At 34.9% G+C, this 14,450-nt stretch overlaps 1 protein-coding gene across 1 annotated transcript in view; it reads right to left on the bottom strand.

Annotated features, from left to right (window-relative positions):
• Positions 1-14,450, bottom strand: part of frem2a (FRAS1 related extracellular matrix 2a) — an 84,033-nt gene that overhangs the window by 49,818 nt on the left and 19,765 nt on the right. The window contains exons 3-4 of the mRNA XM_051121722.1: positions 7,998-8,144; positions 2,678-2,908 (exon numbers count right to left, since the gene is read on the bottom strand). Of these exons, the coding sequence (XP_050977679.1) occupies positions 2,678-2,908; positions 7,998-8,144 (378 nt within the window). The remainder of the gene's footprint in view (positions 1-2,677; positions 2,909-7,997; positions 8,145-14,450) is intronic.

Consider the following 14,450-nt stretch of genomic DNA (forward strand, 5'->3'; position numbering starts at 1 on the left):
GATGAAAAGAAGGGCCGCCGAAAATGCGGGGGTGGGTGGTGCACTGGATGCTCACAGGTAGGAAGAGATATAAAATGCTGTGATAATTGAGGTCCACTGAAAGAGAGAAAAAGCCATGTGCAGTATAGAGATAAGGCCTGTGTTTTTATCTGCAACACTGGAAATTAAAAAAAAATAAAATAGCCTAGGATGTTTTTAGCAGCTTTGCTGTGTTTTTGGTCTCTTGAACAGCCTGCCTGCCTCTGACTCACTTGCATCTTCACTAGATGTAATGGGGGTTTAGTATATTGAGCGGCTGAAGCGGTGAATATTTTTGAAGAATTTAATGGGTCTGAATAAGGACTCTGATCTAATATAATCTTTACATAAGTATGTGTGTAAAAAGCCAACGTGCATTAAATAAAATATATGAACACCACTGTTTGGATGTTTGGGGTTGGTACGATGTTTCTGATGAGTTTGAAGGAAGCCTGTGACTGATGTTTGTTTTCTATCAAACATCAGTCTTAGAACAGAGTATGTTTATAAATAAATAATTCATTTTTTATGGCTGTTAGTTCATTTCAACGCTTAGTTGGATTTAAATAAAAGATGGGTTTATGTTCTCTGATTACTATTTGGAAAGGGGGCCATCGAGATTTATAACCAAAACATAAAAAGTTTTTGTTCACAATGAATTAAAATGAAAAACATTTTGTTTCTTAATCATCCAATTCCATTAAGAGATGCCTAGTGGTGGAGAAATTACAAACTTTAACTGTAATTGCAGCATTGTATTTTATAGTTATGGTGGGTATGAAAATGTCAACTAAATCTTTAGTAAACATTAAAGGGGTTTACACAAGTAATTGAATTTTCTTGGTTCTTGAAGTCTGGATCAAGAAGAAAATTAGTACTGGTTTACTGACAAAACAAAAGGCATAAGCGTATGGTCACAACCTAACTGGACAGCTACACTCTAAAAAATGCTGGGTTATTTTTTTAACCCAAACTCTGGGTTCAGCCTGTTGGGTCATTTTATTGGGTTGTTTTCAGTATTTTTACCCAGGTGCTGGGTAGTTTTTCTGCACTCTAAACAAATGCTGGGTTATTTTTTTAACCCAAACTCTGGGTTCAGCCTGTTGGGTCATTTAATTGGGTTGTTTTCAATATTTTTACCCAGGTGCTGGGTAGTTTTTCTGCACGCTAAAAAATGCTGGGTTATTTTTTTTTTAACCCAAACTCTGGGTTCAGCCTGTTGGGTCATTTTATTGGGCTGTTTTCAATATTTTTACCCAGGTGCTGGGTAGTTTTTCTGCACTCTTAAAAAATGCTGGGTTATTTTTTTTAACCAAAATGCTGGGTTCGCCTGTTGTGTCATTTTATTGGGTTATTTTTAATATTTTTTACCCAGATGCTAGGTAGTTTTTCTATAACTAAGCTGCTGGGTCATTTTTAATGCTGGGTTATTTATTTCTACCCAACCACTGGGTCGAGCCTGTCTCCACTGAAACAACCCAGCTGCTGGGTTACAGTCAGCACAGGCTTTTTGAGTCCTCCTGTACCTGAGTGGTTCTCAGTGCCACCGATTTGGTGCACTTCGTCAGCGAAATGAGGGTATGTATACTATGTATACTATATATATTACTATATATTTTTTTTTACATTTATAAAGTCTTTACTGTGCTGTAAATTATATTATTTTACACAATACAACATAAAAGGACGAGATGTCAGTCAGCTAAACGCTTTAGTAGCAGTCATTTCACATGACGGAATTGCCTTGCATAACATAAACTGATTTAATTGTTATAAAAAACTGATTTCATTGTTACTGTTTATCTGTTATAATGCTGAAATTAATTTAAATTGATGTTAAAATATGTTCTATATCTCAGTACTGTTTGTTTATGGGCAGGTTATGTAGTCAGTCATCTTTCAGCTACGAGTGAAACGCGAGGCGGCGGTCTGAGGTTTCCAGTTCCTCCGGCTAACAGCAGCTCATCGCTGGCTCAGATTTCGGCGACATACTGGCACGAGAATTAGCACTATTTCAGTCAAAAGGGATTACAGAGAACAGCTGAATACACTTAAATTACTTAAAAATGTAATATTGTAAATCATGCTGTATTCACCCAAATAAATTCAATTTGTTAATGATTGTTCTTGCTTTTTAATAAATGTTCATCTTTTGATTATTGCTGTTGCCTTTAGTAATTTTGTATGTGACTTTTTGTTTTAAGCCAGCAATATAGTCATTTTAAACAATAGCTGACTTGAATACAACAACCCAGCATGTTGGGTAAAAACATTTAACCCATCCAGCTGGGTCAAAATAACCCAGCATGTGTTCTGTCCAATACTGTATTTACCCAGCACTGGGTTGCCAAATAACCCAAGTTGGGGTTTTTTAACCCTGCATTTTTTAGAGTGCAGAGATATTGTTCACATAAATTCTGTCATTAATTACTCACCCTCAAGTTGTTCCAAACCCACAAAAACTTTGTTTGTCTTTGGAACACAAATTAAAATATTTTTGATGAAATCCAAAAGCTTTCTGACATCAGGGGCTAGTTGTTCTTAATTTGTGTTCCGAAGATGAAGGTCTGACGGGTTTGGAACACCATGAGGGTGAGTAATTAATGACAGAATTTTTATTCAAATTTTCAAATGTTTAGTTAATTTCTGTTGGACTTACCATCACCTGGATCCACAATCTCAACTGTAGCTATTGCTGGCGACTCCAAAACAGCCATCACCGGCTCAGTCAGGATAATCTGGAACGTCTCGGACTGCTCATATTTCCCATCAGAGAGAAGCCTCACTCTCCATGTGGCTGTGGTCTGGCCAGGGTTAAACTGCACCTGCTTCTGCGATTTTCCCAGGAAATCTTTCTCCCTCTCAGCACTGCCATCCAGAGTACCAATCCCTATAAATAACACAATATAACAATTTTGACAAAGTTTCCCAACTTCATATCTCCAGCCTCCAGATGTGTCAAAACTCATGACTTTGAGAACGATCTACTCAAAGAAGCTTATTATGAAATTTATGAGCTGGGATTAGCCAAGTCTGCATTTTCCAGATTTGTAAAGATCGAGGACAACAGCACAGGCGTCTACGCACTATCGACGCCATAGAGATAGAGATGCACTTTGTATAGACGGTAAAAAAAAAGCCTCAGGGCTTTAAGTGTCTGATACTCCGTGGCTAGGATGTAGGAACAAAATCAAGGAACATGTTAAACGAAAGTACAGCATGTAGACTCAACTTCCTCTCTACTGTAACACTGGCATGAAGCTGTGATGGGATTCCCACACAGTGGGAAAACCTGCAGTGAACCTGCCCGGAAGCGTTTGATCTCGGATACATCAAGCAGAGACACTGTCAGGGATCCGTCTGCCAGAACCTCCCTAACAGATGTGAGGAATTAAATCACCTCAGTGTTTCAGATCAATGCAGGTTGATCGCTGATCTTCAATCCATAACACTTAAACTACCACATGACACGAAAAGCAAAACTGTAGATATAGGGATTTAATTATTAATACAGATTTTTTTATATTGACCCACTAGAAACATGACAAGCATCAAAAATGTACATAAAATTAAACATAATACAGAACATAAGTTTTAGTTCAAGTAAAACACTCAAATTTAAGAACCTGCATGATAAAATATTGACAACATTTAAAGGATATTTAAAAAAAAAATAGATGACTACAACCAAAAAAAATGTAAACTGGATTAACAACTTCGCCAATCAGTGTTAATTTTCTTTTAGAGTTGAAAGACTGTATCATATTTAGTGCTTAAATTGTGCCTGTGCAATTTTATCCTTAAAGATCTTGAAGTACCCTTGAAGATCTATCCTTGAAGTACTCTCCTCAAAAAGAAATTAATTATAACATCATAAGTGAAGTAAATAATGATATAAATAAGTCAGTGCTAAAGAATAAATCTATCAATTCTAAAGAATCGCACATGGTTTTTGTAATTAAAATCATTTTATTTCTGTCACACTTAAGTGTACGTATTCGAAACCATCTTTAGTCAGTGAGACGTTCCCCTTAAGTGGCCATTAAAGGTTATTTAGCTGTAGCTTTCAGCGGAATATAACTTCAGATGGAACAAAAGCCTTCACATGTTCCAACCAGCCATGCATGTGAAAAAAACCATCCAAGAAAGCACAGAAAGACAGAAATTGATTGAAAGATATAAGGCGAGTTCAATAAAAAAAGGGAACAAGAAAGAAAGAGAGAGAGTTCACTTTCAATTCCATTTCTCTAACAACAGGGGGGCTCATTCGAACCACAACAAGCGGCACAGGACGCCAGCCACAGTGAGTGAGACAAGAGGAAAAGGAGAGAAAAGGGCCGAGGCAGGCGGGTGTGAAAAAGTAGAAAGCTATATGAGGGGAAGGGGTTGGGGTGGGGGCGATATGTTTGGCAGAGAGAGCTCCAGGCTCCAAAGAGCACAGAGGCAGATGAAGCCTGATCTCAAACACTCTTCGCTGCTTGTGAGCTTCACTATCACTAATACAGTTTTGCTGTTACAGGGATGGTTTGGCCAAAATGAATTTCGGACGTAATTTTCTCTCACTAATGCTGTACAAAATACATATGTGACCCTGGACCACAAAACAAGTCATAGGGGTCAATTTTTTTAAACTGAGATTTATACAGCATCTGAAAGCTGAATATATAAGCTTTCCACTGATGTAGGTTTCTTAGGACAATGTTTGGTCAGGATACAACTATTTGAAAATCTGGAATCTGAGGGTGCAAAACAAATTGAAATATTAAGAAAATCGCCTTTAAAGTTCCAAATAAAGTTCTTAGCAATGCATATTACTAATCAAAAGTTCAAGTTTTTAAGTTTAAGTTTTAAGTTTTGATATATTTACGGTAGGAAATTTACAAAATATCTTTATGGAACAAGATCTTAATATCCTAATGATTTTTGGCATAAAAGAAAAATGTATCATTTTGACCCATACAATGTATTATTGGCTATTGCTACAAATATGCCCGTGCTACTTAGGACTGGTTTTGTGTTCCAGGGTCATATATGTGTTTTGTTTCTTCTGTAAAACAGGGTAAAACAGCAATGCAGGGTGATTTTGAAGTTGGAAATTGATGATTATAGCTTACAACTCATAAAAGTCAAAAATCCAGTATCTCAAAATATTAGAATATTTCCTAAGATCAATCAAAAAAATGGATTTTCAAAACAGAAAAGTTCAAGTTCTTTAAAGTATGTTCATTTATGCACTCAATACTTGGTTGGCAGCACAAATTACAGCAAATTCCTTGCTCCTAGCACAACTTACAGCATCAATGAAGTGTGGCATGGAAGTGATCGGCCTGTGGCACTGCTGAGGCACTACTGAGCCTTCAGCTCATCTGTATATTGTTAAATCGACTGTTTCTCATCTTTCTCTTGGAAATATCTCATCGATTCTCAATGGGGTTCAGGTCAGGCAATCAAGCACAGTAATATCATGGTCAGCAAACCACTTGGAAGTGGTTTTGGCACTGTGGGCAGGTGCTAAAGTCCTGCTGGAAAAGAAAATCAGCATCTCGATAAAGCTTGTCAGCAGATGGAAGCATAAAATGCTCCAAAATCTCCTGGTAGATGGCTGCATTGACTTTGGACTTACACAATGGAAACACCAGGATATGTCACGACACCCCAAATCATCACTGACTTCAGAAACGTCACACTGGACTTCAAGCAGCTTGGATTTGTGCCTTTCCAGTCTTCCTCCAGACTCTGGGATGATGATTTCAACATGAAATGAAAAACTAACTTTTATGTGAAAAGAGGTCTTTGGACCACTGAGCAAGTGTCCAGTTCATTTTCTTATTAGCCCAGGTAAGACGCTTCTGACGTTGTTTCTGTTTCAGAAGTGGCTTGATAGCCCTTTTCCTGAAGATGTCTTGATGTGCTAACTACAACTTAAGTCCACTCCTTGTGAAGCTCTTCCAAGTGTTTGCATCGGCTTTGCTTGACAGTATTCTCAAGTTTGCGGTCATCCCTGCTGCTTGTGCACCTTTTCCTACACAATTTCTTCCTTCCAGTCAACTTCGCATTTAATATGCTTTGATACAGCACTCTTTAAACAGCCACCCCTTTCAGTAATGAGCTTCTGTGACTTAACCTCTTTGTGGAGGGTGTCAATGATTGTCTTCTGGACCATTTCCAAGTCAGCAGTCTTCCCCATTATTTTAAGATCCCCCATATTTTAAGATATTGGATTTTTGACTTTCATGAGCTGTAAGCTCTAATCATCAAAATTAAAACAAAAAAACTTTTGAAATGTTTCACTTTACACGTAATGGATCTAGAATATATGAAAATTTCAGTTTTGGAAACAAGTTACAAACAAACTTTTTCACTATATTCTAATTTTCTGAGATGCACCTGAGACCTTTCTGAGATATATATATATATATATATATATCAGTAAAATACACAAACACATTCTGTCCCCTATGAGTTTGCACATTATCCACACCAGGAATAGTAAGCAACAGTGGACTGAATAAGGTTAGAGAGGAGAGGGCTTGATCACTCTGCTGCCCCCTATAGAGACAGGGAGCTTCCTTCATTTTTATTCACCTGCATTAGCTTAGAACCTCATTATTTACACCTCGTATTCAGTTTTTCATTGTGCTCTGCTTCCTTCTCATCTCTCTTGTTGCCTTCTGCTCTCCACTTTTTCACATTCTCTCTTTTTAACCTCAATATCCCTTCAAGCCAACACACACACCACAAATCCAAAGCAGCGTGAACAAAGACCACCGGTTTCATGAATACTGACCACATGTGGGGCTGTGCTGAGCACAGTGCAGGGCAAGATAAGCAGGTGTATGCTCAAAAAAAAGCCTTCAGACTGTTCTACGGATGTCAGAGAGAGAGCGAGGGCTTTCATCTCAGACACAAAGAAGCCAAAAGCACTTAGAAAAACATCTCTAACAGCTTCCCGTTGATAAGCTTAAGTAATAACAACTCTCACTGTGAACACAGACGCTGCAGAATGCTAATGATTCCCTGTTAACGCCTGTACTGGTGACTTCTCGACAAGTTTAATCAATTCTGGATAACAGTTTGATTTTTTTTAGCAAAAAATAGTTGATGGTGAATGGAAAAATTAATGAAATGAAGTATTATGCTGGCAGAAAATCGAAAAAGGCAGTGTTTCCACTGCCATTATATTAGGGGGCAGGCCACCCCCCTTGAAGGTCAAGTTAATTTAATTTTATTTTATTTTCTATATAGCGCCAGATAACAACAAAAGTCATTTAAGGTTACCTTTCCTATAGAACAGGTCTATACCTTGTTCTTTTATTAAACAAACTGAATGGTCTTATGCTATTCATCTTATTTACACAACGGCAGTGTTTCATTCGAGAAAACTAGCATCATATCATACTGTATGCACACAGAAACTTCACGGCAACCTGTCAAAATAAAAGTACGGTTTCATGTGTATAAAATTGTATATTACTCATGTATTACTTCTGTACAGTATAATGTACGTCTTAATATATTTCTCTTTCTGGCCAATTTAAATAAAACAATTAAATGATACAAATAAATAAATGTTACAATCAGATTAACCACTTTACAATTATTATTAAAACTTTTTTAAGAGAATATTCACACAAATATTTTTCCATGTATTAATTTTAACAGTAAACCTCTGTTTGTTTGGCAAAAAATAAAAGGGTTTAATTTTCATTTGATTAAAAATAAACAAATGTTTAATGCCTTCATTTGATTACCAGAAAAATTAAAACACAAAAATGTCTGAAAAATAAAAAAGAAAGAAAAAGATTGTATTGCCCTGTTGTTCAAAATGTTGAAATTGAGAGTCTTTTCTTCCTCACTGAAATAAATGTTTTTGTTATTATACAAAGAGCAAAGTACCGAAAAAAGTACCGTTGGGTACCGGCACCCCTGCCCCATCTATCCCCCTAAATAAAGAATGATATCAGTGTTCAGATACTCACCAACAAAAGACGTTTCGCCAAGGAAACCTCTACGTCTGAGGATCACCTCGAGAACTTTGTCCTGCTCATCCACCACATAATTTGGTTTCTCCAGAGAAATCCAAGCCCAGTTCAGACGAAACTGCTGGTTCTTCAATTTGTTCCCTCCTGAAAGCAACCATTAAAATGTATACACTCTCATCAGCATTTGAAAGCATTATGAAATTAAACATACATTACAGTAACAATGTATTTTTGTAGGCCAACCCGGAATTTAGCATCGCCCTGCTTCCTTTGACAAAAACCCCAGTAGGATTTTTTTACTGGCGCATGGATTACTGCAGAAAATAGGTTCTGTGACCAACAAAATTTTGTGATTCTTACACATTCTGTACATCATGATTTCACAAACGCATACATAAATGCAATATATGAGATATATGTCCCTATATCATGAGTGCTAATGTCATATATGCGACCCCAGAACACTGGGGTCTTAAGTCGTTGGGGTTTATTTGTAGCAATAGCCAAAAATACATTGTATGTGTCAAAATTATTGATTTTTCTTTTATGGCAAAAATCATTAGGAAATTAAGTAAAGATCATGTTCCATTAAGATATTTTGTAAAATTCCTACTGTTAAATAAATCTCAATTTAAAAAAAATGACTCTTACGACTGGTTTTGTGATCCAGGGTCACATATGTTGTCTTATAATACCATATTATTATAACATATATATACATCCTTAGGATACATGAAGCTATAAGTTCATACCACATATTACACTTATTTTCTATACATATATTAACAATATTTATACGATGAATTTTTTATAATTTTATATAAGACCATTTATATAATTTTTATATAATGCATGTTAAGTATATGCAAATATTCGGTACACTTATATCATTTTTAATCTAAGTTTATATATGAAATACCCATAGTAAAAATTATATATATATATATATATATATATATATATATGTGTGTGTGTGTGTGTGTATATATTCTATTCTATTATATATTTATATATATATATATATATATATATATATATATACACACACACACACACACACACACACACACACACACATATACACATACACATATACATACATACACACACACACACACACACATCTAATGACAATATTACATACAAATTATATGGTATAAATGTTTGTCAATATACAAAATTGTTCCCATTTCTAATAGGTTCCATATACCAGTTAAAAGTTTTTGAACAATAACATTTTTAATGATTTTTAAAATTCTTAAATATTTTTACTATTTAAAATAACGTTTTCTGCTTGAATATATTTTAAAATGTAATTTATTCCTGTGATTTCAAAGCTGAATTTTTAGCATGTTTACTGAAAAGCAAATCAGCATATTAGAATGATTTCTGAAAATTTAGCTATATATTTAAATAGAAAGCAGTTATTTTAAACAGTAAAAATATATCACAATATTACTGTTTTTTCTGCACTTTGAATTAAATAAATGCAGGCTTGGTGAGCAGATGAGACTTCTTTAAAAACATTAAAAATCTTACTGTTCAAAAACTTTTGACTGGTAGTGTATATGTATATATAAGTTTTCACTTTATATGAGCATATATTTTACATATTAATATTTCATATAGTACACATATCACATTTGTGTATGGAATATTAAAGCCTAAATACAATCATCAGAACTAAAAAGCTAAATGTAGGCTATAACTGAACGACACCATGGTTGCACGACTTCAGCGTCACCACTGACAACTCTTTCAGTCTTTATCTTAATGCAACAAATTAAAAAGTCTGAAAATAGTTTGCAAGAGCGCAAGCATAAACACTATGAGGCTGTAAAAGTGAACTCATTAGTAGATGAGTTTTCCTGTTCGGTGTGATGCCGTTTAATGTCCCAGACAACCTCTGTAGTCCCATTTAGCCACTCATTAGCTTTAAAAAAGAGGTATTACTATTTTATGTCATTGAATAAAACATAAAAATATCTAGCTTGTGTTAACCACTGACCTCATTTCATGCATTCAACCAAAAGACAAACCCAAAAACCTATTCGGTTCAGGATGATGAAACCTGAACTTTAAAAACGTGAATTCATTAAAAAAGATTCACTTAAAAATACTGACGTGTGAAACTTCAAATCATTACAAGTCTGCAGAGTTCTGCGTTCGCATGTTCCAACTAAGACATTATGAAAATTATCCTCATATATTTGACTCAGAAGGGATTAATTAGTAATTATTTACATCATAACATAACGTACACACCAACAGTTGTTTACTTAAGGGGTTTATGGGAAATAACACTCTCATAATGCTACATCCTACATGTAATTTCCCATTTGGGAAAACATACCTTCTCAGGTTTTATAGTATACAAACAACTAGTTTATGTTGTGGATCCAGCTTTTTTAAACAGAAAATCTTTTTTTGATATTTCGTTCACCCACAGTATATCTACACCTAGGTACTCAACCCAGAGTGCCTCAGCACCTGTCTTTTACCCACACAAACTAAAAATAAAGGTTTGTTTGTACAGAAAAAAAATGTAGTTCAGTGCAGAACAGATATAATGAAATATTTATACACTGTGCATGCTGACTTCGCACTTCACATGCTTGGCTTCACAATTCTTGGTGTATCTCACATTGCTTGTATCATCCAGATGTTCCTGAATCACCATCATCATTTAGTCTAAGTATAAACTAATGATCACCCCAACCAAACCTCGCGTACTAGAGATGCTTTGAATGAGGGAATATCACAGACTTATGAAGCCTGTGAATAAATGTGTGAATGTTTCACATTTTGTCCACACAAACCTATAGAACTGCATCTCTAATCTACATTCACGCCATGTATCGGAGCCTGCACGCGTATTGATAACCCACTTCACGTGCACGCAAAACATCAGAGACAAACTCCCAATTTCTCAACAAGCCAGATCATGTATATTCATGACTTTTCTATACTTGTTTCACTTGATTTCCTCAAGCTAACCCCGGGCTCCTAATATCTCACTCTCTAACCTTGTCTGATAGACGTCAAGCCTGGAAAAAAATGGACATGTTGCTAATGCCACTGTATTTCTAACTCAATATCAGCCTGTAATGATGTTGCTAGGTGATAACCGTTGGGCAGATGATACACGGCATACACAAATTCAGAATGAATGAAAATAAACCATTTCATACATTAAACAGATTATATTTGACATTTCATGGAGATTAGCAGGATAAGCCACGTGGTTCGTTGAATTATCATAGCGGTCCATATAATTAGTAGCCCATCAGGGCTTATCGACTCATATTTCAGCTTCATTTATAGATGTGGATTGCAGATAAATTGTAAAAGGAATCTGTAGTAAATAGAAATACATTTTAAAAATGAAATAAAATGAAGATATAAATCAGAAAGGCTACAGCCACGTCTTTATGTAAAAACAAAGATGCTAATAATCACATATTAACATATTTGATTTGATTTACTGTTTTATTATACCTCTGTGAGTGGATATAAGCAGGCTAAAAGCATTTCTCCTATCGCTTCCGCAGTCAGCGGCGGGGTATTAATGCAGGGCATTATCCACGCAGCAATGACACTTTTTCTTTCATCTTGTCAGGTTCTATCAATTTAAAAAAGAAGTGATAGATAGGGTGTGGTTTAAATGTCGCCCAAAATCCATTTGCGAGTAAAGAAAAAGCTCTCAGCTCAAGGACTCCACTATTCTCTGTGTGCAGGGTGTTCATTCAGGTCAATGAGCCGAGCAAACACAACACCATCAGTTAGCCCAAAGACAAACAAAATCAAATGGATTTTTACATTTTCTAAAGAACGTGAGTGTTGTTTGCCTGTGAAAAACATGCCACTATGTTGTGTAATGCTAACTGCCATTGTTTACTTGCAAAAGGTGTTTTCTTTAAAACATGACCAACCCAAAGAATTGTCGTAAAATATTCAGATGACGGTGATCTAAATTGACTATGCTGAAAAAGAAACAGGTAATCTGCATTAGCTAAAAAAATTCTGAAAAAAAGTCAGTATTTAGCTAATATAAATTCTACCACTGAATAAAAAAAAAAAAAAAAAAAAAGTTAAAAAAAAAACAAAAATAAACAATTCAAATCTGACTTTTTTTCTCACAATTGAAACTTTTTTAAGAACATACTTGCCTTGCAAAAGGTGTTTTCTTTAAAACATGACCAACCCAAAGAATTGTCGTAAAATATTCAGATGACTTTTAAATCCCTGAAAAGAAACAGGTAATCTGCATTAGCTAAAAAATTCTGAAAAAAAGTCATAAAGCAATATAAATTCAAATAAAAAAAAAAAAAAAAAAAAAAAAAAAATGTTATTGCGACTTTTTTTCCTCACAATTCTTACTTTTCCCACAATTGACTTTTGACTTTTTTTCCTCACAATTGACTTTTTTCTTGCAATTGCGAGCTTATAGCTCGTAATTCTTGTTTTCCTCACAATTCAGATTTTTTCTTAGAATTGCAAGATATAAACTCGCAATTCTGACTTTTTTCCTCGCAAATGCGAGTTTATATCTCGCAACTGACTTTTTTCTCACAATTCTGACTTTTTTCTTGCAATTGCGAGTTTATATCTCGCAATTCTGACTTTTTTTCTCAGAATTACGAGATATAAACTCGTAATTCTGACTTTTTTCTCACAAATATGAGCTTGTATGTCACAATTCTGACTTTTTTTCTTAGAATTGCGAGATGTAAACTTGCAACTGACTTTTTTCCTCACAATTCTGACTTTCTCGCAAATGCGATTTAGTATCTCGCAATTCTGACTTTTTTCTCTAAATTGAGGGATATAAACTCGCAACTGCAAGAAAAAAGTCAGAATTGCAAGAAAAAAAGTCAGAATTATGAAATATAAACTTGCAATTGCGAGAAAAAAAGTCAGAACTGGGAGAAAATGTCAGAATTGCGAGACACAAACTTACAATTCTGATTTTCTCGCAAATGCGAGTTAGTAACTCGCAATTCAGATTTTTTTCTCCTAATTCAGATTTTTTCTCAGAATTGTGGGATATAAACTCGCAACTGCGAGTTATAAAGTCTGTCTCAGAAGACTTTCTCAGAAATGCGAGTTTGTATCTCGTAATTTTGTGTTTTTTCAGCAATTGCGAGTTTATCTCGCAATTCTGAGAAAAAAAAGTCAGAATTGTGAGAAAAGTCAGAACTACGAGATATAAACTTGCAATTGTGAGAAGAAAGTCAGAATTACAAGTTTATATCTCACATTTCTGAGAAAAAAAAACCTGAATTGGGAGAAAAGGTCAGAATTGCGAGATACAAACATCCAATTCTGACTTTCTCGCTAATGCGAGTTAGTATCTCACAATTCTGACTTTTTTTCTCCCAGTTCAGATTTTTTTCTCAGAATTGTGGGATATAAACTCGCAATTGTGAGTTATAAAGTAAGAATTGCCAGATAAAAACTTCCAATTCTGACTTTCTTGCAAATGCGAGTTTGTATTACACAAATCAAATTACGCAATTCTGACTTTTTTCTCAAAAAACTGTTTGTTTCTCACAATTTTTATTTTTTTTCCCTCATAATAATGACAACTCTTTTTTTTTCTCAGAACCGTATGATATAAACTCGCTTTTTAAAACAAAAATAAAATATTAAATAATTTAAAAATTAAGGTGTCATGGCCTTGTCTGCACTCTTAAACAAAGGCGCTTCACGATGCCATAGAGGAACCTTTTTTGTCTAAATGGTTCCATACAGAACCTTTAACATCTGAAGAACCTTTCTGTTTCACAAAGGGTTCTTCATGGCGAAATAAGGTTCTTCAAATTATAAAAAAGATGGTTCTTTAAAGAACCTTTGACTGAATGTTTTTTTGTTGGAACCAAAAATGGTTCTTCTATGGCATCGCTGTGAAAAACCTTTTAAGAACCTTTATTTGTAAGAGTGTGCAGCATAAAAGATGGATTTGAGAAATGTTAACCAAGTATGAGAAATAATATTATTGATTCTTGCCTAAAAAAAAAGGCCACTGAGAATGAAGTAAACAAAGGATCTAAATAAACGAGAAGAGAAAAGAAGCTATTTAGTCTTAGAAGAATAGCACACATGTGAATTTAAAATTAGCTGTATTTGTTCTGTTGTCAAGCTGAACAATAACATGCTTTCATTAGCTTTGCCTCTGAAAAAAAAAACATACTGACAGTTGCTTTTAAGCCCAGTGGATTTGTCCAAACCCTGATACCGACAGTCTCCATGAAACTCCTCGCACCAAAAGCCCCTAATGACTTTATTAAACAGTAGCATTTCAGAGCCGGATAGTTCAGACAGAGTTTCCTAGATAGACATGACAACACAACAGCTGACATTCACTCAGAATAGCTCATTAAAAGCTAATCAGTGTCTGGTGCATGAGAAGCTTTACTCTATCCAGAAACTTTGAAGAACTTCTTAACA

Source organism: Labeo rohita, chromosome 10, assembly GCF_022985175.1.
Source record: "Labeo rohita strain BAU-BD-2019 chromosome 10, IGBB_LRoh.1.0, whole genome shotgun sequence".
Classification (NCBI taxonomy): Eukaryota; Metazoa; Chordata; class Actinopteri; order Cypriniformes; family Cyprinidae; genus Labeo; species Labeo rohita.